This window comes from Coregonus lavaretus (genome assembly GCF_964263955.1).
Source record: "Coregonus lavaretus genome assembly, chromosome: 6".
Taxonomy (NCBI): domain Eukaryota; kingdom Metazoa; phylum Chordata; class Actinopteri; order Salmoniformes; family Salmonidae; genus Coregonus; species Coregonus lavaretus.
In genome coordinates this window covers 38,927,140-38,948,401 of record NC_139993.1, presented here as the reverse complement: position 1 = coordinate 38,948,401, position 21,262 = coordinate 38,927,140, and the positions used below count along the sequence as shown (strand labels likewise).

The window sequence follows — 21,262 nt, the reverse complement described above, 5'->3', positions numbered from 1 at the left end:
AAAATGTGTGGGCAGAACTGAAAAAGCGTTTGCGAGCAAGGAGGCCTACAAACCTGACTCGGTTACACCAGCTCTGTCAGGAGGAATGGGCCAAAATTCCCCCAACTTATTGTGGGAAGCTTGTGGAAGGCTACCCGAAACGTTTGACCCAAGTTAAACAATTTAAAGGCAATGCTACCAAATACTAATTGAGTGTATGTAAACCTCTGACCCACTGGGAATGTGATGAAAGAAATAAAAGCTGAAATAAATCATTCTCTACTATTATTCTGACATTTCACATAAAGTGGTGATCCTAACTGACCTAAGACATGGAATTTTTACTAGGGTTAAATGTCAGGAATTGTGAAAAACTGAGTTTAAATGTATTTGGCTAAGGTGTATGTAAACTTCCGACTTCAACTGTAGATGTAGCTAGCTATAGGCTCCAGTAGGCTAATCTTTCTGCGTTGAACTTTATTATTATTGTATTATATGGGCTGGAATTACGCACATCGTTCAAACCACGATAAAGTGGAAGAGAACATGCAATTCTGGTGCAGCACATGCAGCCTACAAAGTAACATGTATAGGCTAGCGAATTTGATTTTAATTTTGAAATATAATAGGGCCTATTTGTATAATAAGTAGGCTGATGCATATATACCTTTCATAATATTTCCCATTTTTTAGCCTACCTCTTTCTCTCTCGTTGCTTCATTCTTTTCTCGCTTTCAACATTTAAATGAAATAAGTTTTGTTGTCCTTATCTTAATCATTTTAATGACATCCTTGAATAATATACAGTAGGACTGGAATTTGATCCAAAATGTTTTCACTTCTCTTCACGAAGATTGAATAGTTATGGGTCTGAATAAATAACTGCTATGGCTTACCGCCATCGCACATTCGCTCTTCTTTCAAACTACCCGTGAGTTCTATTGGCTGCTGTATTTAACATTCAGCCAAAAAGAACTTGCGTCCTCTTCGAATAGTCTATTGGTATAAGAAATGCACACAAAAAAAAAGTATGCCGCATTGAAGGTCCCCAAGAACACAGTGGCCTCCATCATTCTTAAACGGAAGAAGTTAAGAACCACCAAGACTCTTCCTAGAGCTTGCCGCCCGGCCAAACTGAGCAATTGGGGGAGAAGGGCCTTGGTCATGGAGGTGACCAAGAACCCAATAGTCACTGACAGAGCTCCAGAGTTCCTCTGTGGAGATGGGAGAACCTTCCAGAAGGACAACCATCTCGGCAGCACTCCACCAATCAGGCAGAGTGGCCAGATGGAAGCCGCTCCTCAGTAAAAGGCACATGACAGCCTGCTTGTAGTTTGCCAAAAGGCATCTAAAGTACTCAGACCATGAGAAACAAGATTCTCTGGTCTGATGAAACCAAGATTGAACTCTTTGGCCTGAATTCCAAGCGTCACGTCTGGAGGAAACCAGGCACCATCCCTACGGTAAAGCATGGTGGTGGCAGCATCATGCTGTGGGGATGTTTTTCAGCGGCAGGGACTGGGAGACTAGTCGGGATCGAGGGAAAGATGAACGGAGCAAAGTACAGAGAGATCCTTGGTGAAAACCTGCTTCAGAGCGCTCAGGACCTCAGACTGGGGCAAAGGTTCACCTTCCAACAGGACAATGACCCTAAGCACACAGCCAAGACAACGCAGGAGTGGCTTTGGGACAAGTCTCTGAATGTCCTTGAGTGGCCCAGCCAGAGCCCGGACTTGAACCCAATCGAACATCTCCGTAGAGACCTGAAAATAGCTGTGCAGCGACGCTTCCCATCCAACCTGACAGAGCTTGAGAGGATCTGCAGAGAAGAATGGGAGAAACTCCCCAAATACAGGTGTGCCAAGCTTGTAGCGTCATACTCAAGAACACTCAAGGCTGTAATCGCTGCCAAAGGTGCTTCAACAAAGTACTGAGTAAAGGGTCTGAATACTTATGTAAATGTGATATTTTAGTTTCTTATTTTAAATACTTTTGCAAACATTTCTAAAAACCTGTTTTTGCTTTGTCATTATGGGGTATTGTATGTAGATTGATGGGGGAAAAACAATTTAATCAATTTTATAATATGGCTGTAACGTAATATAAATGTGGAAAAAGTCAAGGAATACTTTCCGAATGCATTGTATTTTGGATGCAATTTTCAATGGAGTTGATGGAGAGAGCGAGGGACTGCGAGAGAGTGCTCGTACGTGCAGTGATTTAAAGCAACGATATTCGAGTGATAGGCTGTTTTTTAAAACTCTACAGCTGCAATAAAACAAAAAAATAATATTTTTACAATTTAAAAAAACAATGTGACCTCTGAAAGCCAGATGGATGGGTAAATTAAATGCGCGTTCGGTCTTTATATTACTGTGACATAGGCTATGCTGCAGCAAGTGTAGGCCTACCTGTCACAAGAAAAAAAGTTACCATGAGATGATAGGTCTACATGCATTGTGAACTGCACACCATACTCAGATGGGTCTGTCCCCACCCTGAGTGTTTCTTCATAATGCAGAGGCCGTAGTGAACCCAGATTTAGACATCGCATATAATTTAACAGTTCCATTTACGCCATGTTGTTCATATGAATAATAATTTACCGGTGTCTCAGTTATTTATCCTGGGGAAAAAGGAGTGGTTTTGGCCGGTAAATCTCGGTAACCGGGTTCCCGCCATTCCACGCTAGGATGGAGGTGTACTGTAAGGATCAGAGTGCAGCAGACATGGCCCAGTAGGTGTGACTAACTGTGTTTCTGTGCTGTGTGTGTTTAGCTGCAGTGGCTGCTGGATAACTATGAGACAGCGGAGGGGGTGAGCCTGCCCCGGAGCTCCCTCTACAACCACTACCTGCGCCACTGTCAGGAGCAGAAACTGGACCCGGTCAACGCTGCCTCCTTCGGGAAACTCATCCGCTCCGTCTTCATGGGCCTCAGGACCCGCCGTCTCGGCACTAGGTAAGACCATGATGATAAGGGTGAGGGTGATGAAGAGCAGGATAGTGTTAATGATGGATTGGAATGATTGATTGATGTGGTGATAATTAGTATTTATTCTGATAAGACTGATTACAAAGCTGACTACAATATTTGCTTATTAACCCCCGATGTTCCTGTTTGTTCCAGGGGCAACTCCAAATACCACTACTATGGCATCAGACTGAAGCCAGACTCCCCACTCAACAGACTGCAAGAGGACTCTCAGTACATGGCCATGAGACAGCAGCCTGTGCACCAGAAACAAAGGTGAGCCCTCCCTCTCACATCCTCCTCTTCTCTAGTTCTCTTTAATCTGTCCATACTGTCAGCCAGAACTTTAATCAAGTTCATTTTTAGCTTTAAAAAAAAAAAGATTTGACTTCATGTCCCCTGCCTCTGCCCAAATAACTTTTGTGGATTTTTAAATGCTTCTCTGCAGCAGAGTGAAATGGTGCACTCACCCATATTTCAGATACATGCTTTATTTAACCTCTCACACCTGTCTTCATTCTCCACCCTCTCCTCTCCACTGTTCTTTTGTGCTTCCTCTCCTCTCCCAGTCATCCATTAGTTCTTCCCAGCCCCACCCAACATAGCTGTGCTGCCCTCTCCCCTCTCCGCAGGTTCAAGCCCCTCCAGAAGGTGGATGGCATGGGGGACAGCCTGTCAGGAGGCTCCCAGCATTCAGCCAGCACCCCAGAGCAGTCTGTGGCAGCCCAGAGCCAGCACCATCAGCAGTACATTGGTAAGGAGCGCCGCTAGCCACACTAACACTCAGACAGAGCATCAGGTCCCCTGTACCAAAACGGAGCTCACATTAATGCCATAGTTTGTGAACACAGGATAAAACTGTGGTGATTTTTAAAAATCACCTCACTTCAAAGGATTATTAGACACCACTTTGTTGTTTGGGATTTAACCGTGTGTCATTGTGTCTGCAGATGTGTCCCATGTCCTGCCCCCGTTCCCAACCCCTGACCTAGGCACCCAGCCCCTCCCCGAGCGCATCAACATGAACGATGTGAAGAAGTTGCAGAACCTGTACAGGGACCACTGTGAGGTACGTACACAACAGCGCCAACTAGCTGCAAACTCTGCACTGCTCTGGTGTGGTCTGGTCTGGTGCAACAAGCGCTGCCAGAGAGAGAGGCTGCAGCCATCAACAGGTGTCCCGTTCAATGTTCTTTCTAAGCCACACAGCTCCTGGAGACTAGAATTTGCTAGCCCACGTAGATGAACGAGATTGATCTTCACTAAAATGTACACTAGCTTTCCTTATTTGCTGTGGAAATTGGGATTGAATCAACATAATCAATATTTTTCTGTGAAACAAACCAAATGTAACTTCATGACTGAGTTGGTGATTTTGTTTTAGGCTGAGGAGCAGTTTTGTTCTCTTATAAGTGTTTTTTTCCATCACCCCCGATCGGAGAGTAGCCTATATGCGCATTTGAGATCCCAGAGCAGCGTGTAGCCGCGTGTGCACATTTGTTGATATTCTTTGCTAGTTAGTGAGTTACTAGCCCGGTTATAGCTAATTTTGGTCAGGAATGGGGGAGTTTTTGCTTCCTACAAGAGCACAAAACTTGAACATACAGTGCCTTCAGAAAGTATTCACACCCCTTGACTTTTTCCACAATTTGTTATGTTTCTGTCTGAATTTAAAATGGATTACATTGATATTTTGTGTCACTGGCCTACGCACAATACCCCATAATGTCAGTGGAATTAGGTTTTTAGAAATGTTTACCTGAAATGTATTTAGTCAATAAGTATTCAACCCCTTTGTTATGGCAAGCCTAAATAAGTTCAGGAGTAAAAATGTGCTTAACAAGTCACATAATAAGTTGCATGGACTCACACTGTGTGCAATAATAGTGTTTAACATGACTAGCTCATCTCTACCCCACACATACAATTATCTGTAAGGTACCTCAGTCGAGCAGTGAATTTCAAACACAGATTTGAGACCAGGGAGGTTTTCCAATGCCTCGCAAAGAAGGGCAACTATTGGTAGATGGCAAGAAAAAAAGCAGACATGGAGTATCCCTTTGAGCATGGTGAAGTTATTAATTACACTTTGGATGGATGTATCAATACACCCAGTCACTACAAAGATACAGGCGTCCTTCCTAACTCAGTTGCCGGAGAGGTAGGAAATCGCTCAGGGATTTCACCATGAGGCCAATGGTGACTTTAAAACAGTTACAGAGTTTAATGGCTGTAATGAGAGAACTGAGGATGGATCAACAACATTGTAGTTACTCCACAATACTAACCTAAATGACAGAGTGAAAAGAACGAAGCCTGTACAGGATACAAATATTCCAAAACATGCATCCTGTTTGCAACAAGACACTAAAGTAAAACTGCAAAGAAAGGAACATTATGTCCTGAATACAAAGCGTTATGTTTGGGGCAAATCCAACACAACACAACACAACACATCACTGAGTACCACTCTTTATATTTTCAAGCATGGTGGTGGCTGCGTCATGTTATGCGTATGCTTGTCATAGACTAGGGTGTTTTTTATGATAAAAATAAACTTAATAGAGCTAAGCACAGGTAAAATCCTAGAGGAAAACCTGGTTGTCTGCTTTCCAACAGACACTGGGAGACAAATTCACCTTTCAGCATGACAATAACCTAAAACACAAGAACAAATATACACTGGAGTTGCTTACCAAGACGACATTGAATGTTCCTGAGTGGCCTAATTACAGAACCTTACAGATAATTGTATGTGTGGGGTACAGAGATGAGGTAGTCATTCAAAAATCTAGAAATGTTTAATTCATTTGTAAAAATGTCTAACAACAATTCCACTTTGACATTATGGGGTATTGTGTGTAGGCCAGTGACACAAAATCTCAATGTAATCCATTTAAAAATTCAGGCTGTAACACAACAAAATATGGAAAAAGTCAAAGGGTGTGATTACTTTCTGAATCCATGTGGAAATGTTATTGCATTTTCTCCATTGGTTTTGTTGATAGGCCACTCTGATGGGCTTACATTATGCTCAAATAGCCACAATAGCCTATTGGCCACTGTCTGAAACTGTAACTTAAAGTGGGTATAGCCTCTGTGTTCACAGTTCATGTGTGCCGGAAGTTGCACAGAATGTTTGCAAAATGTGTTTCTGCTCACAAGACCTGTAATTTGCTCAGTGCCAAAACATTTGAGGGAATATTGGTCCTGTCCTAGTTTATGTACAGTGGCTTGCGAAAGTATTCACCCCCCTTGGCATTTTTCCTATTTTGTTGCCTTACAACCTGGAATTAAAATTGATTTTTTTGGGGGTGGGTTCGTATCATTTTGATCTACACAACATGCCTACCACTTTGAAGATGCAAAATATTTTTTTGTGAAAAAACAACAAATAAAACAAAAAAACAGAACTTGAGCGTGCAGAACTATTCACCCCCCCCCCCAAAGTCAATACTTTGTATGTCTCTATAAGCTTGGCACATCTAGCCACTGGGATTTTTGCCCATTCTTCAAGGCAAAACTGCTCCAGCTCCTTCAAGTTGGATGGGTTCCGCTGGTGTACAGCAATCTTTAAGTCATACCACAGATTCTCAATTTGATTGAGGTCTGGGCTTTGACTAGGCCATTCCAAGACATTTCCCCTTAAACCACTCGAGTGTTGCTTTAGCAGTATGCTTAGGGTCATTGTCCTGCTGGAAGGTGAACCTCCGTCCCAGTCTCAAATCTCTGGAAGACTTTCCCTGTATTTAGCGCCATCCATCATTCCTTCAATTCTGACCAGTTTCCCAGTCCCTGCCGATGGGAAAAACATCCCCACAGCATGATGCTGCCACCACCATGCTTCACTGTGGGGAAGGTGTTCTCGGGTGATGAGAGGTGTTGGGTTTGCGCCAGACATTTTCCTTGATGGCCAAAAACCTCAATTTTAGTCTCATCTGACCAGAGTACCTCCTTCCATATGTTTGGGGAGTCTCCCACATGCCTTTTGGCGAACACCAAACGTGTTTGCTTATTTCTTTCTTTAAGCAATGGCGCTTTTCTGGCCACTCTTCCATAATGCCCAGTTCTGTGGAGTGTACGGCTTAAAGTGGTCCTATGGACAGATACTCCAATCTCCGCTGTGGAGCTTTTGCAGCTCCTTCAGGGTTATCTTTGGTCTCTTTGTTGCCTCTCTGATTAATGCCCTCCTTGCCTGTTCCGTGAGTTTTGGTGGGCGGCCCTCTCTTGGCAGGTTTGTTGTGGTGCCATATTCTTTCCATTTTTTAATAATGGATTTAAAATGGTAGGATGTTCAAAGTTTCGGTTATTCTTTTAGAACCCAACCCTGATCTGTACTTCTCCACAACCTTGTCCCTGACCTGTTTCGAGAGCTCCTTGGTCTTCATGGTTTCCCTTGCTTAGTGGTGTTGCAGACTCTGGGGCCTTTCAGAACAGGTGTGTGTGTATATATATACTGAGATCATGTGACACTTAGATTGCACACAGGTGGACTTTATTTAACTAATTATGTGACTTCTGAAGGTAATTGGTTGCACCAGATCTTATTTAGGGGCTTCATAGCAAAGGGGGTGAATACATATGCACGCACCACTTTTCCATTATTAATTTCTTAGAATGTTTTGAAACCAAGTAATTTTTTTCACTTCACCAATTTGGACGATTTTGTGTATGTCCATTATGTGAAATCCAAATAAAAATCCATTTAAATTACAGGTTGTAATGCAACAAAATAGGAAAAACGCCAAGGTGGATGAATACTTTTGCAAGGCACTGTATGGGGGAAGTGACATTTCAGAGCTGGTGCTAGAACCTCCTTAGTTACTGTTGAATGTGGCTGATGAGAATACCAACTCCCTGGATGGGATACAATGATCAGTGAGTGAAATATTTAATGGAAATTTTTTGGGGACTTTTCAAGCTACAGAGAGCGAGAAGGAGAGATACAAAAAGGGAGAGGGCCCTGAAAAGCTTAATTAAAGCGCTGAAGCCGTGGGTTTATCATATTATCCGTGGCCTCCCCCTGTCCAGCCACACCACGCTCCTATTGTTCCAGCCTCCTTTCATCTCAGCGAAGCCTTTAAGACATGCCAATTAACCTTTCAGCGCGCTGGGTGGACATCTTGGTGTCTTTGTGCTCACCTCCCCCTGGGCCTTTGTGTTGCCTTGTCTGTGGATGGGCACATGGGCTCCTGCCTTTATCTTCCCGGTGCATTTCTGTCACTCTCACAGCACTCTGTGTGTGCATTTGAATGTTTATGCGCTTTTTTCTTTGTGAGCAAACAACGATCTGTTAACTTTATACTAGGAGGATTATTAATGGTAATTGAAATTTACACAGCAAATAAAGGTAACAAGTGTACAAAGGACAAATCAAGGTGTAGTTTCAGGAATAACCTATTCCTCACCCTGCATTAAGTGGAAACAAAGCTGTAGATTTTGTATTTGAACATTTGTTCAAGCAAGCAATGCATTAATTATCTCTACACATCCATATTCATTGGCTTTGGCTTCCATACTTGCATTTATTAATGTCAAAGTTGATATTGATAAGAGCCAAATATCCTGTATCAACCACGCCAATTAATCCTGCTGTTGAATCTGAGTTGAATGATAAAATGAGTAATAAAAACTCCAGCCTGAAAGGAATAAATCACAATCAAAACCACATTAAGAAATGAATGTGTGTTGGGGCAGCGTTAAGGAACCACAGTCCCAGCCTGCTCCTCTTTCTCTCTGCCTCTCTTGTTCTCTGCCTCTCTCCAGCACGCAGTTTTTCCTGTGTGGTGAAACTGGGGAGGTAAAACACTTGTTTGTAGGGGCAGGGGAATTCTCCTTTTTGTTTTGGAGTTCAGTGTTTTAAGCTGTTGCTGGGGCAACGGTAAACACGGTTGCCATGGTGATCCTAGGAGAGGAAGCAAAAACATCATGTGATTGAAGGAAATACTGTGCTGGGCTGTAACTGGAGAAGGGGAGCATGTCCTGCCAAAGGAGAATCTCTGGGCATGGTGTGAATCATAGTGAAGAGAGACACTGTGCCACAGAGCACTGATAGATAAAACATACAGCTCACTGCTCATCCGTTACTGTGAGGGTGGCCTGCGGCTTCACTGTCTAAATGATGTGCTATTAGAACCTACCGTAGGCTAAATCTGTGACCTTTGTTGTGTGTACCATCTGGAATGTTATATGAAATTATTTTTTACAAATTCTCACTGAAGTTGTCTCCTTTTAGCCCATGAAGTTACTGGAAACTTGTATAGAGTTAGTAAATCTGTAGTATAATAAATCTGTCATGGATGTGTTGCAGTGGAGTGTTGATTATAGTGTGTAGCACATGCTCTAAGTGAGAGTTCAAACAGGAATGAGGAAGTCACGTGTGGGTGGGGAGTTGAGCCTGCCAATGTCACAGGGAGGTAAACGCTTATAGCACACACTATAATCATTAAGGCCGGGATGATACTAGTATCGCAATATTTTTTTTCCATGGCAAAAATGAAAACACGAAGCAGACAACTCTTTGGTCATTTAAAAACCTGCTGTATGTAAAATATTGTGTGCTTTAGCTTGGAAAATAAATACATGTGACTGGATGACAACATAATGATGTTTGTTTCCAACATTAGGGCTGTTTTCCTAAATAAGTTAAATCCGCTTCATGTTTTGTTTCCTTGCCACGATACCGCGATACTGGTATCATCCTGGCCCTATAATCCATGCTATAAAAAAATTAACATTAAATTCATATTAGTTTAATTCGTAGTAAATATCACTCTCAAATATGATCCTCGTTGTGGTTTGGGATCAATGGGTTGGAAGGAAGGCAGCGTTAAAAAAAAACTCTGAAACTCTCAGACTCTGAGGGTTCAGTTGGGAGGCTGCTGCAGAGAAACTTTGTGTGTCTGGTTGCCATGGCTCAGCTCTGTGTGTTTTGTCCTCCCCCTCCTCCCCTCCTCTAGGCTACTCTGGATGTGGTGATGAACCTCCAGTTCCACTACATTGAGAAGCTGTGGCAGACCTTCTGGTATTCAACAGCGCCATCTAGTGATGGATCCACCACCATCCCCAACAGGTCAAACAACTGAAGTACTCTATTTTAATTAGGAAAAACATGCAGGCATTATATGTATGTTTTCTGTGATTTTTAAACTGTGCTTTTAGTGATTATATGTTGTGTGTCTGCAGTGATGAGGACATGGAGGGGGTGATCCCCAGGCAGAAGCTGATTGCGCTGTGCAAGTATGAGCCTGTCAAGCTCTGGATGAGGAACTGTGACCACATCTTGTACCAGGCCCTGGTGGAGATCCTCATCCCCGATGTGCTGCGGCCTGTCCCCAGTACGTTCACCTAAATACCTTCAACACTATTACTACACTTCATCACTGCTACTCCAACTCAAACACATACTCCTCCCTAGTCATTTATATTTATTCAGGTTCTGTTTTGTATTACAGGCACTCTCACTCAGGCCATCCGCAACTTTGCCAAGAGTCTGGAGGGCTGGCTGACCACAGCTATGAGCGACTTTCCCAATGAGATTGTCCGCACCAAGGTACAGAAAACACTCCAACATCCTGATAGTCTCCCTGGATACTCCCAGATATACAGTAGTAACGGTACACTGAGAGACATTCCCTGGTGAAGTCAACCATCTCTCCCCTGTGCGTCTTCTAGGCGGCGGTGGTGAGTGCATTTGCCCAGACCCTGCGTCGGTACACCTCTCTGAACCACTTGGCCCAGGCGGCCCGCGCCGTGCTGCAGAACACCTCTCAGATTAACCAGATGCTCAGCGACCTCAACCGTGTCGACTTCGCCAACGTACAGGTACGCCTTTTACCTATCAACACCTGTTGATAGTTATGACTTCTGACTCTGTGTCTATTCATATGTGTTTGTACCTCCTACTTTGTATATCCTCTCTGATTTGTTTTGTGTGTGTTGGTGAACAGGAGCAGGCGTCGTGGGTCTGCCAGTGTGACGAGAGCGTGGTTCAGCGGCTGGAGCAGGACTTCAAGGTGACCCTGCAGCAGCAGAGCTCTCTGGACCAGTGGGCCGCCTGGCTGGACAACGTGGTCAACCAGGTCCTTAAGCCCCACGAGGGCAGCCCCAGCTTCCCCAGGGCCGCACGACAGTTCCTGCTCAAGTGGTCCTTCTATAGGTACGGACCCAATCTATATATGTATACAGTTTATTAGGTACACCACCCCGTTCACGAAAACGGTTCACTCCTACAGACAGTGAGGCACGTGGTCGTGGCTTGCTATATAAAGCAGGCAGACAGGCATCAAGGCATTTACAGTGCCTTCGGAAAGTATTCAGACCCCTTGACTTTTTCCACATTTTGTTACTTTACAGCATTATTCTAAAATAAATAAATAAAAATCAACAGCAATCTACACACAATACCCCATAATGGCAAAGAGAAAACAGGTTTTTAGACATTTTTGAAAATGTATTTAAAAAAACAGAAATACCTTATTTACATAAGTATTCAGACCCTTTGCTATGAGACTCGAAATTGAGCTCAGGTGCATCCTGTTTCCATTTGTTCATCCTTGAGATGTTTCTACAACTTGATTGGAGTTCACATGTGGTAAATTCAATTGATTGGACATGATTTGGAAAGGCACACACCTGTCTACAGTGAGGGAAAAACGTATTTGATCCCCTGCTGATTTTGTACGTTTGCCCACTGACAAAGACATGATCAGTCTATAATTTTAATGGTATGTTTATTTGAACAGTGAGAGACAGAATAACAACAAAAAAATGATTTGCATTTTAATGATGGAAATAAGTATTTGACCCCTCTGCAAAACATGACTTAGTACTTGGTGGCAAAACCCTTGTTGGCAATCACAGATGTCAGACGTTTCTTGTAGTTGCCCACCAGGTTTGCACACATCTCAGGAGGGATTTTGTTCCACTCTTTGCAGATCTTCTCCAAGTCATTAAGGTTTCGAGGCTGACGTTTGGCAACTCGAACCTTCAGCTCCCTCCACAGATTTTCTATGGGATTAAGGTCTGGAGACTGGCTGAGCCACTCCTTTGTTGCCTTGGCCGTGTGTTTTGGGTCATTGTCATGCTGGAATACCCATCCACGACCCATTTTCAATGCCCTGGCTGAGGGAAGGAGGTTCTCACCCAAGATTTGACGGTACATGGCCCCGTCCATCGTCCCTTTGATGCGGTGAAGTTGTCCTGTCCGCTTAGCAGAAAAACACCCCCAAAGCATAATGTTTCCACCTCCATGTTTGACGGTGGGGATGGTATTCTTGGGGTCATAGGCAGCATTCCTCCTCCTCCAAACACGGCGAGTTGAGTTGATGCCAAAGAGCTCCATTTTGGTCTCATCTGACCACAACACTTTCACCCAGCTCTCCTCTGAATCATTCAGATGTTCATTAGCAAACTTCAGACGGCCCTGTATATGTGCTTTCTTGAGCAGGGGGACCTTTTGGGCGCTGCATGATTTCAGTCCTTCACGGCGTAGTGTGTTACCAATTGTTTTCTTGGTGACTATGGTCCCAGCTGCCTTGAGATCATTGACAAGATCCTCCCGTGTAGTTCTGGGCTGATTCATCACCGTTCTCATGATCATTGCAACTCCACGAGGTGAGATCTTGCATGGAGCCCCAGGCCGAGGGAGATTGACAGTTATTTTGTGTTTCTTCCATTTGCGAATAATCGCACCAACTGTTGTCACCTCCTCACCAAGTTGCTTGGCGATGGTCTTGTAGCCCATTCCAGCCTTGTATAGGTCTACTGTCTTGTCCCTGACATCCTTGGAGAGCTCTTTGGTCTTGGCCATGGTGGAGAGTTTGGAATCTGATTGATTGCTTCTGTGGACAGGTGTCTTTTATACAGGTAACAAGCTGAGATTAGGAGCACTCCCTTTAAGAGTGTGCTCCTAATCTCAGCTCGTTACCTGTATTAAAGACACCTGGGAGCCAGAAATCTTTCTGATTGAGAGGGGGTCAAATACTTATTTCCCTCATTAAAATACAAATCAATTTATAAAATTTTTGACATGTGTTTTTCTGGATTTTGTTGTTATTCTGTCTCTCAATGTTCAAATAAACCTACCATTAAAATTATAGACTGATCATTTCTTTGTCAGTGGGCAAACGTACAAAATCAGCAGGGGATCAAATACTTTTTTCCCTCACTGTATATAAGGTCCCACAGTTGACAGTGCATATCAGAGCAAAAACCAAGCCTTGAGGTTGAAGGAAACTCTGCCTAGAAGGTCAGCATCCCGGAGTCGCCTCTTAACTGTTGACATTGAGACTGGTGTTTTGCGGGTACTATTTAATGAAGCTGCCAGTTGAGGACCTGTGAGGCGTCTGTTTCTCAAACTAGACCCTCTAATGTATTTGTCCTCTTGCTCAGTTGTGCACCGGGGCCTCCCACTCCTCTTTCTATTCTGGTTAGAGCCAGTTTGTGCTGTTCTGTGAAGGGAGTAGTACACAGCGTTGTACGAGATCTTCAGTTTCTTGGCAATTTCTTGCATGGAATAGTCTTAATTTCTCAGAACAAGAATAGACTGACGAGTTTCAGAAGAAAGTTATTTGTTTCTAGCTATTTTGAGCCTGTAATCGAACCCACAATTGCTGATGCTCCAGATACTCAACTAGTCTCAAGAAGGCCAGTTTTATTGCTTCTTTAATCAGCACAACAGTTTTCAGCTGTGCTAACATAATTGCAAAAGGGTTTTCTAATGATCAATCAGCCTTTTAAAATGATAAACTTGGATTAGCAAACACAACGTGCAATTGGAACACAGGACTGATGGTTGCTGATAATGTGCCTCTGTAAGCCTATGTAGATATTCCTTTAAAAATCAGCCGTTTCCAGCTACAATAGCCATTTACAACATTAACAATGTCTACACTGTATTTCTGATCAATTTGATGTAATTTTAATGGACAAAAAATGTGCTTTTCTTTAGAAAACAAGGACATTTCTAAGTGACCCCAAACTTTTGAATGGTAGTGTCTATATATATATATATATATATATATATATATATATATATATATATATATATATATATATATATATATATATATACACATATATATATATATATATATATATATACACACACACACACACGTTTCCCCTATATTAATTTATCGTTGCCACCAAATCATGTCCACTGCAAAAAATTCTAATAAAAACATGTTTAGAATGTAGACGTATGCCCCAGGAAGACCATTTGCGGCCAAATATATTGGCACCCTTGCACTTTTCTTAGATATGTTGGAAATGAAAAATACTTTGTCTCCACATCTTGTTATTGTATTTGACGTTGCAGAACCAATTTTATTTTGTAACCTTATGTCAAATGGCATGGACAAAATGATTGGCACCCCAGAGCTAGTAATTTGTTGAAGAGCCTTTGGCCAAGATAACTGAGCTTGCTATACCTTTCTACTGTCCATTTTCACCACTTTTCAGCAGCAAACTGCTCAAATTATTCAATGTTTGAGGTGTACCCTACACCAACTTCTGTTTTCAGCTCTCGCCATAGGTTATGGATGTGATTCAGATCTGTACTCTTTAGCAGTCTTCACATCGGCAGTTAGAAGTGACTTATATTCTATTTCTTTGCATATCCGATTCGAATCTAACTAGTTTAATTGTTTTCAAACAAATTAGTGAATGTGCTGGAAAGCTAAACAGCTACCTAGCTAGCTGGTTGACTGCTCAGGCGAGCCAAAAATGACTTGTTTTGAAAGTTGGATCATCTTATACTTTTGAGGCTAAGTGTTCTTACCCTATGATTTTGAACATTCAAAGCAACTGGGAAACTTCCATGGCAGGCATTGTTGTCACCTTAGCTTGCTACATAACTTCTGAGTGATACGAAACACAAGCACCACCACCAGCCTACACCTCTGCACACCTGTCGTTACTATGACAACTAGCGTAGCCTTGTCAGCAAATGACTGCTGTCTGACACACACATCTGATTTGGTCACTTGTAACTTTGCCATTTGGACAGTCAGTAGTCCAAAACGGATTTGAAAAACAAAACTGATTTGAGCATTAAGGCCTGCAGTGTGAACAAGGCTTTAGCTGGCCACTCCAGAACAGTACAGTCTTCTTGAACCATTCCATGGTGCTTTTGATGTGCGTTTGGGGTTGTTGTCCTGCTGGAAGACCCACAACCTTCAACAGAGACAGTTTTTGGACACTGGGTTGAACATTGCACTCCAAAACACCTTGATAATCAGCTGATTTAATGATGTCTTGCACACGTTCAAGGCCCCCAGTACCAGAGGCAGCAAAGCAACCCCACAGCATTATCGAGCCTCCCCCATGTTTGATTGTAGGGAGGGTGTTATTTTCTTTGAATGCTGACATGTGGGCAAAATTGCCATTAGAAAGGAGCAGCAAGCTCAGATGGCTACACGAAGAGTTTGTCTACAGTCATCTTGGCCAAAGACTGTGCACCCAAGTACTAGCTCCGGCGTGCCAATAATCTGCAATGTTGAAAATCCCAATTACAAGGTGTGGGGACAAAGTTTTTTCAATTTGAACTTATTTTAGAAGAAATGGGTAATTATTTAAGAAAAGTGCAAGTGTGCCAATATCTTTGTCCGCAACTAAATATGCAGCATAAATGTAAAATGTAGCTGCTTTTCACTAAGGTGTGGTAGTATTTGCAGGCTGATGAATGTGGTTAGCTTTGTGTGGCAGGGGCACATTAAAACTCAGTGGGGCTGCGTTAATGTAATCTCTCTCTGATGGCCCTCTCTTTCTCTCTTCCCCACAGCTCCATGGTAATCAGGGACTTGACCCTGCGTAGTGCAGCTAGTTTTGGCTCCTTCCACCTAATCAGGCTGCTCTACGATGAGTACATGTTCTACCTGGTGGAGCACCGCGTCGCCCAGGCAACCGGAGAGACGCCCATCGCTGTCATGGGAGAGGTGAGTGGGAGGGCTTTTATGTACCCGTTTCCTTGAGCGATTCTGTGGAACTCCTGCAAAATTCACTGAAATAATTATGCGTATTTCATGGCACACCAGTTTCCGTGGTCTAAGTTTTTGGTAATGAGTAATATAGCCTGTTTGTTGACAGCATATAAATCTGTATTAGTCCATTACTAATCAAATTTCTCCTCTCTTCTGAAACACAGTTCAGTGACCTTAACTCGATGATGCTCATGGACAAAGGTAGGTCTGCTCCCCCTGGCTCCTAGTGTTTGACTTGTTTTCTCTATCAGTCTCAATGTGGTATAGAACTAGACGTTACCTAGCTCGTTAACTGCTGTTTTTCCCATCTCAGACCCGTCCTTCTCCGATGACATGAGTGACATAGGCAGTGACGAGGGCCGAGGGCCCAACGAGCCGGCCGTGAAAAGGGAGAGGATCGAAATCAACCACTCGCTGCAGGAGATCTGAGACCGGATGAGGCAAGGCGAGGGCCATAGCCCAACACCCCAGGAGCCCTGCTGCCGCCCTGGGCCCTTCTGGTCCTGTCAGCACACTGAGAGTGGCTAGGCTAGCCCGCTACACTGCCAGTGTGTTCAGTGTATATAGAGAAGAGTACTAGGCTCAGCCCCTACCCTACCACCCCTCCTAGTTAGTGTAGTTAAAGGGGGGGGGGGGGGATCTTTATCCCAGGGAAAACAATGAATGCTCACCAAGGGAGGCTGGTTTGACCTTTATAGGGGTATACAGTTCTAATTTCTCTCCGTTCACTTGTTCCCGTTTTGCAACTGTGAATAAGGATGACTTTGTGCAGTACCCATGTTGGATACGTGTAACTTGGTATGAGTGGTGTGTGTTTCTTATCCTTTATTAGCTGTGTAATTTCAGTGCCTTAGATAACTCTTTAACCGCCACTACTACAGATGTCTATCTCCTCCCTCAGCTGTGCCTCTACCGCAGTATGAATGTATTGTTTCAGAACCTCAGACATTCTAAAGCACCTTTAAACCTGTAGGTGTAGGAGTATACTATACATGTTGCCTCTGTTGCTACTGGCAGCTCAACCCACATTGATGCAACCCACTGACCCAAAGGACTTGTCCCTCTCCCACCAGCGCGGCCACTCTTGGCTCTGTCAGTAAGCCCCTCATAATTGATTGGGAGGGAGGGACCTCTATCACCCTGGCCGTATGAGATGATTAGTTACCTCATCCTTTTCTATGTTCCGTTCTTATGAGGCAACTAAAAGAGAGAAGCCACTGTTACTGTTAATTCTACCAACTCCCCCTAACTCAAGTAACCTTCTCCATGTATATATCACTTTTCATCCAAATGATAACGATTCTATGGTGCCATTTGGCAGAAACTCAATTTCAGGATGCACACAAGGCTAGTCTCATTGATCCATGACTGTAGAACTTTGGGGGTGTTTCTACATGTCACATCCCAGAGTCTAGGACAAGCCAGTTGCATCTATGTTGATGAGACATTTAGATATGTTTAAAAGACAAAGGAGAGTGGTTGACTGTGTTCAGGAAACCACCAGATTGTACGTATATATGATGATCTACCTTCTGGGTTAACTGGAGGTGTCTGGCATCCATTTTGTGGAGCTGTATGTCTGGCCCAAACTGGGCCAAATCAAATTTCTTAAGGGATGTAAAATAGTATGTATTTACCAAAACGTGAAAGAGCGTTGGACCTCCGAAGCCAAAACCCTCAAAGGAAACTCTAGATGCATCTGTTCAGTTCAACTGATGCTGTTAGTTCAGATAGGCTTTCCCCCTTACCGTTACTGAAATGGACTCATTCCATATTGATTGGAGGGAAATATTCAGAATCTCCCAATCCATGTTTATTCATTCATATTGCTTGATATATGAAAATGCAAACTGCTTTTGAGTCGGTTACTCTTAAGATTTTATGATATAGCCGTACAATTGTACTGTAGGAGGCCTGATTGTGCAAAACCAACAAACTGTTAAACTTTCAAATATAAATATTTCTTAATAAGATGTAAAAAATGTGTGTTCATCAATGGCCTTTGGTATCGCTTGGTCTTTCCCCAATCATTTATCTCTCCCCACACTGTATGGTTTGTGTTTTTAAAGGGGATGTCCTCCTTGCTTTGATTATTTAGTGGCTGGGACTGATGTGTACGACGCAGACGTTTGTCTTGTTTTGATAATTTTCTGTGTCATCTGGTCAACACATCAATATTTAACTAACAACGTTGATATTTGGGGTATAAGTGCCCAATTAAGCTATGAAACGGCATTCGCGGAGACTGCATTCACAGTAAACTGTGCATATGTCTGCTCAACCGGAAATTACAACTGACATGGAGCTTTTATTTCTAAACACTTTTGTTTGAGTTTCCCCTGTTCCCCCTGATTTTGTAGTAGCTATGAGACTTCTGAGCTTGAGTTATTGAAGGCTCTTTGTAACTCGTGCCTGTCACAGTACTTTGCCTTTAAGTGCGTTGGAAAGTAATTTCTGTGTGTACTTTAATGTTTCTTGTAAATCTGTTTTGACTTGGCTGAGGATAATTTTTTTATAGAACTAGATCTGGTTCTTCTGTATTTTGAACCCTTATTTTTAAACCTGTTCTTGACTACACTTTACCTAGCCTGAGGGCAGACAAGTCTGTAACAAACTGCATAGTTCAACTGTATTTTGTACTGGTCAATGTGTAATAAATTGGTATTAAACCATCTGTTTGGCCAAGTTTGTATTTATTTCTTAAATATCAATGTCGAATGAAACATTTTGGAAAAACAGCAGCTTTACTAGCATTTGTGTCCTGGCAAAATAAACGTTATTACTGGAACCGCTCACAATGATTAAGTGCTCTTTTAAATTCGTATCGCGGAAGTTCAGCGTTGGTGTGATTGCCTTTAAATTGTAGTGTTCCGCGTGACCTTTACATTTCTATCGTGCAATCTGTAACCCTTTAGCGATAGATTGAATAGAGAATAAATATTCCTTATTTACATTTAAAATTCACGTTTCCATGGCAATTCTGTTCGACAAGTATGTTTATTTATTCATACACAATTGATCTCTTCAATAAAACCAACTTCATACATCCAGTTTTCAAACTCCTGATATAAAGGCACACGAACACAATGCAAACAGAACAAGATTCTGTACAAAGAGAAAAGGGTACACTCCCCTGGAAAATGGCGAGGATTGTGTGTACAACGCAGAGCTGAACGGCAAAAAAAATAAAGGCTAGGTCCCAAAATGAGTTTGGTCCATAGCGGCCAGGACACCATACACGTCAAGTGCAGGAGAATGAGTCTGAGCACGGTGCGTGGTCCCAACGTCAAAACCATCCCAGTCTGTCTGTCCTCTCCCTCCTGGAGGAATAGGTCGATATGGCCCAGAGGGCTAAAAGTGCAATGTGTAATCCAGTAACTCCCAACGGTGACCTGGGCACTCCTACTCCTCCTCACAAGGTGCAGCCTGCCATGTACTTCCCTGCCAAGGAGACAAACATATGAACATTTCATGGATTTCACACATCATACTACCTTGTGAAACTCCAGGGCCCACATACTGTATCTTATTGGCCAGGCCTAGTAACAGATGGTGTTCCTCTACCTGTGGCAAATCTCTTCTTTACCAGGGACATACGGTAGTGGTTGCCCACCAGTTCCACGTCCATGCCTGAAAGAGAGGCCCCGGATCCAACAAACTGGACTGCCAGGCTGGGGGGAGGGCCGCGAGGAACCTCTAGGCACTGCCAGCTGGCACACAGAGTGCCAGAGCCTGGAACAACCAACAAGTGACACATTCTTCAGTTCCCCTCCACTAACAGGAGCAAGTTAATCACACTGACTTGTGGTATTGTCTATGTGGCAATCGGACAGTACAATCTGTTATCACCAGGTAGATTGGTGGCCAGACTGGCCACTGAAATGATTGCAATGAGTGCCTTCAGAAAGTATTCATACCCATTGACTTATTCCACATTTTGTTGTGTTATAGCTTGAATTGAAAATGGATAAAATATTTTTCACACAATACCCCATAATGACAGTGAAAATATGTTTTTAGAAATGTTAGCAAATTTATTGAAAATGCAATACAGAAATATCTAATTTACATAAGTATTCACACCCCTTTGCTATGACACTCCACATTGAGCTCAGGTGCATCCAATTTCCTTTGATCATCCTTGAGATGTCACTACAACTTGATTGGAGTCCACCTGTGGCCAATTCAATTGTTTGGACATAATTTAGAAAGAAACACACCTGTCTATATGACAGTGCACGTCAGAGCAGAAACTATACCATGAAGTCCAAGGAACTGTCCGTAGATCGCCGATATAGAATTTTCACAGGCCTATATCTGGGGAGGGGTATAAAACAATTTATATAGTGTTGAAAGTTTCCAAGACCACTCATCATTGGGAAATGAAAAATATGAAACTACCCAGACTCTGCCTTGGGCTGCTGTCTGACCAAACTGAGCAACCGGGCAAGAAGGACCTTGTTCAGGGAGGTGACCAAGAACCCAATGACCACTCTGACAGAACTACAGAGTTCCTTGGCTGAGATGGGAGAACCTGCTAGAAGGACAACAGCCTCTACAGCGCTTCACCAATCTGGGCTTTATGGGAGAGTGGCCAGAAGGAAGTCACTCCTGAGAAAAAGGCTCGACCGCACGCCTGGAGTTTGCAAAAAGGCACGTGAAAGAGAAAAAAATGGAACTCTGAATGCAAAGCACTATGTCTGAAGAAAACCAGACACAGCTCATCACCTGTCTAACACCATCCCTACTGTGAAAAACGGTGGTGGCAGAATGGGGATGCTTTTCAGCAGTAGGGACTGGAAAGAGGGAGCCAAATACAGGCAAATCCTTGATGAGAACTTGCTTCAGAGTGCAAACGACCTTAGACTGGGTGCGAAGATTTACATTCCAACAGGACAATGACCGCAAGCATACAACCAAAACGACGCTGAAATGGCTTCAGAACAAGAATGTGAACGTCCTTGAGTATACAAAAGTATTGACTCGGGTGTGAATACTTATGTTGTGTTTAGATGGTACGAGGTAGACAGCAAACCGGATGTCATTGTTTTCAATGAGAGCACGACAGTAAATGCCGTTGAGGCTGGCGGTGAATGCTGTCTGCCGCCACGGTTAAAATATTTCAACTCTTGCAGTCTGCTGTTGCGATGTTTTCTACCGGATGTAGATTTGCACTGTTTATTTGCACCGGATGTTTGTTTACTGCAATCACCATAGCACGCATACCGTTGTGCTGGCTTGCTTTTGCCGTCAGTCTTTCTTGCCCCGCTATGCCGACTGGTATGATATTTTTTGCGTCCTTCGTCTAAATGCAGCATTATGTAAATG

General features: G+C 43.1%; 2 protein-coding genes across 2 annotated transcripts in view; one reads left to right on the top strand and one right to left on the bottom strand.

Moving 5' to 3' along the window:
- Positions 1 to 18,608, top strand: part of LOC311131569 (DNA-binding protein RFX2-like) — a gene marked incomplete at its 5' end in the record, with an annotated part of 34,186 nt that extends 15,578 nt beyond the window's left edge. Inside the window, 12 exons of the mRNA XM_084164626.1 lie at positions 2,758 to 2,939; positions 3,108 to 3,227; positions 3,584 to 3,705; positions 3,902 to 4,020; positions 9,911 to 10,023; positions 10,137 to 10,288; positions 10,406 to 10,503; positions 10,626 to 10,775; positions 10,901 to 11,109; positions 15,736 to 15,889; positions 16,099 to 16,135; positions 16,248 to 18,608. Of these exons, the coding sequence (XP_084020752.1) occupies positions 2,758 to 2,939; positions 3,108 to 3,227; positions 3,584 to 3,705; positions 3,902 to 4,020; positions 9,911 to 10,023; positions 10,137 to 10,288; positions 10,406 to 10,503; positions 10,626 to 10,775; positions 10,901 to 11,109; positions 15,736 to 15,889; positions 16,099 to 16,135; positions 16,248 to 16,363 (1,572 nt within the window). The 3' untranslated portion in view covers positions 16,364 to 18,608. The remainder of the gene's footprint in view (positions 1 to 2,757; positions 2,940 to 3,107; positions 3,228 to 3,583; positions 3,706 to 3,901; positions 4,021 to 9,910; positions 10,024 to 10,136; positions 10,289 to 10,405; positions 10,504 to 10,625; positions 10,776 to 10,900; positions 11,110 to 15,735; positions 15,890 to 16,098; positions 16,136 to 16,247) is intronic.
- A 5-nt stretch (positions 18,609 to 18,613) lies between these two features.
- Positions 18,614 to 21,262, bottom strand: part of fcho1 (FCH and mu domain containing endocytic adaptor 1) — a 36,262-nt gene continuing 33,613 nt past the window's right edge. Inside the window, exons 26-27 of the mRNA XM_084164625.1 lie at positions 19,499 to 19,666; positions 18,614 to 19,375 (exon numbers count right to left, since the gene is read on the bottom strand). Of these exons, the coding sequence (XP_084020751.1) occupies positions 19,347 to 19,375; positions 19,499 to 19,666 (197 nt within the window). The 3' untranslated portion in view covers positions 18,614 to 19,346. The remainder of the gene's footprint in view (positions 19,376 to 19,498; positions 19,667 to 21,262) is intronic.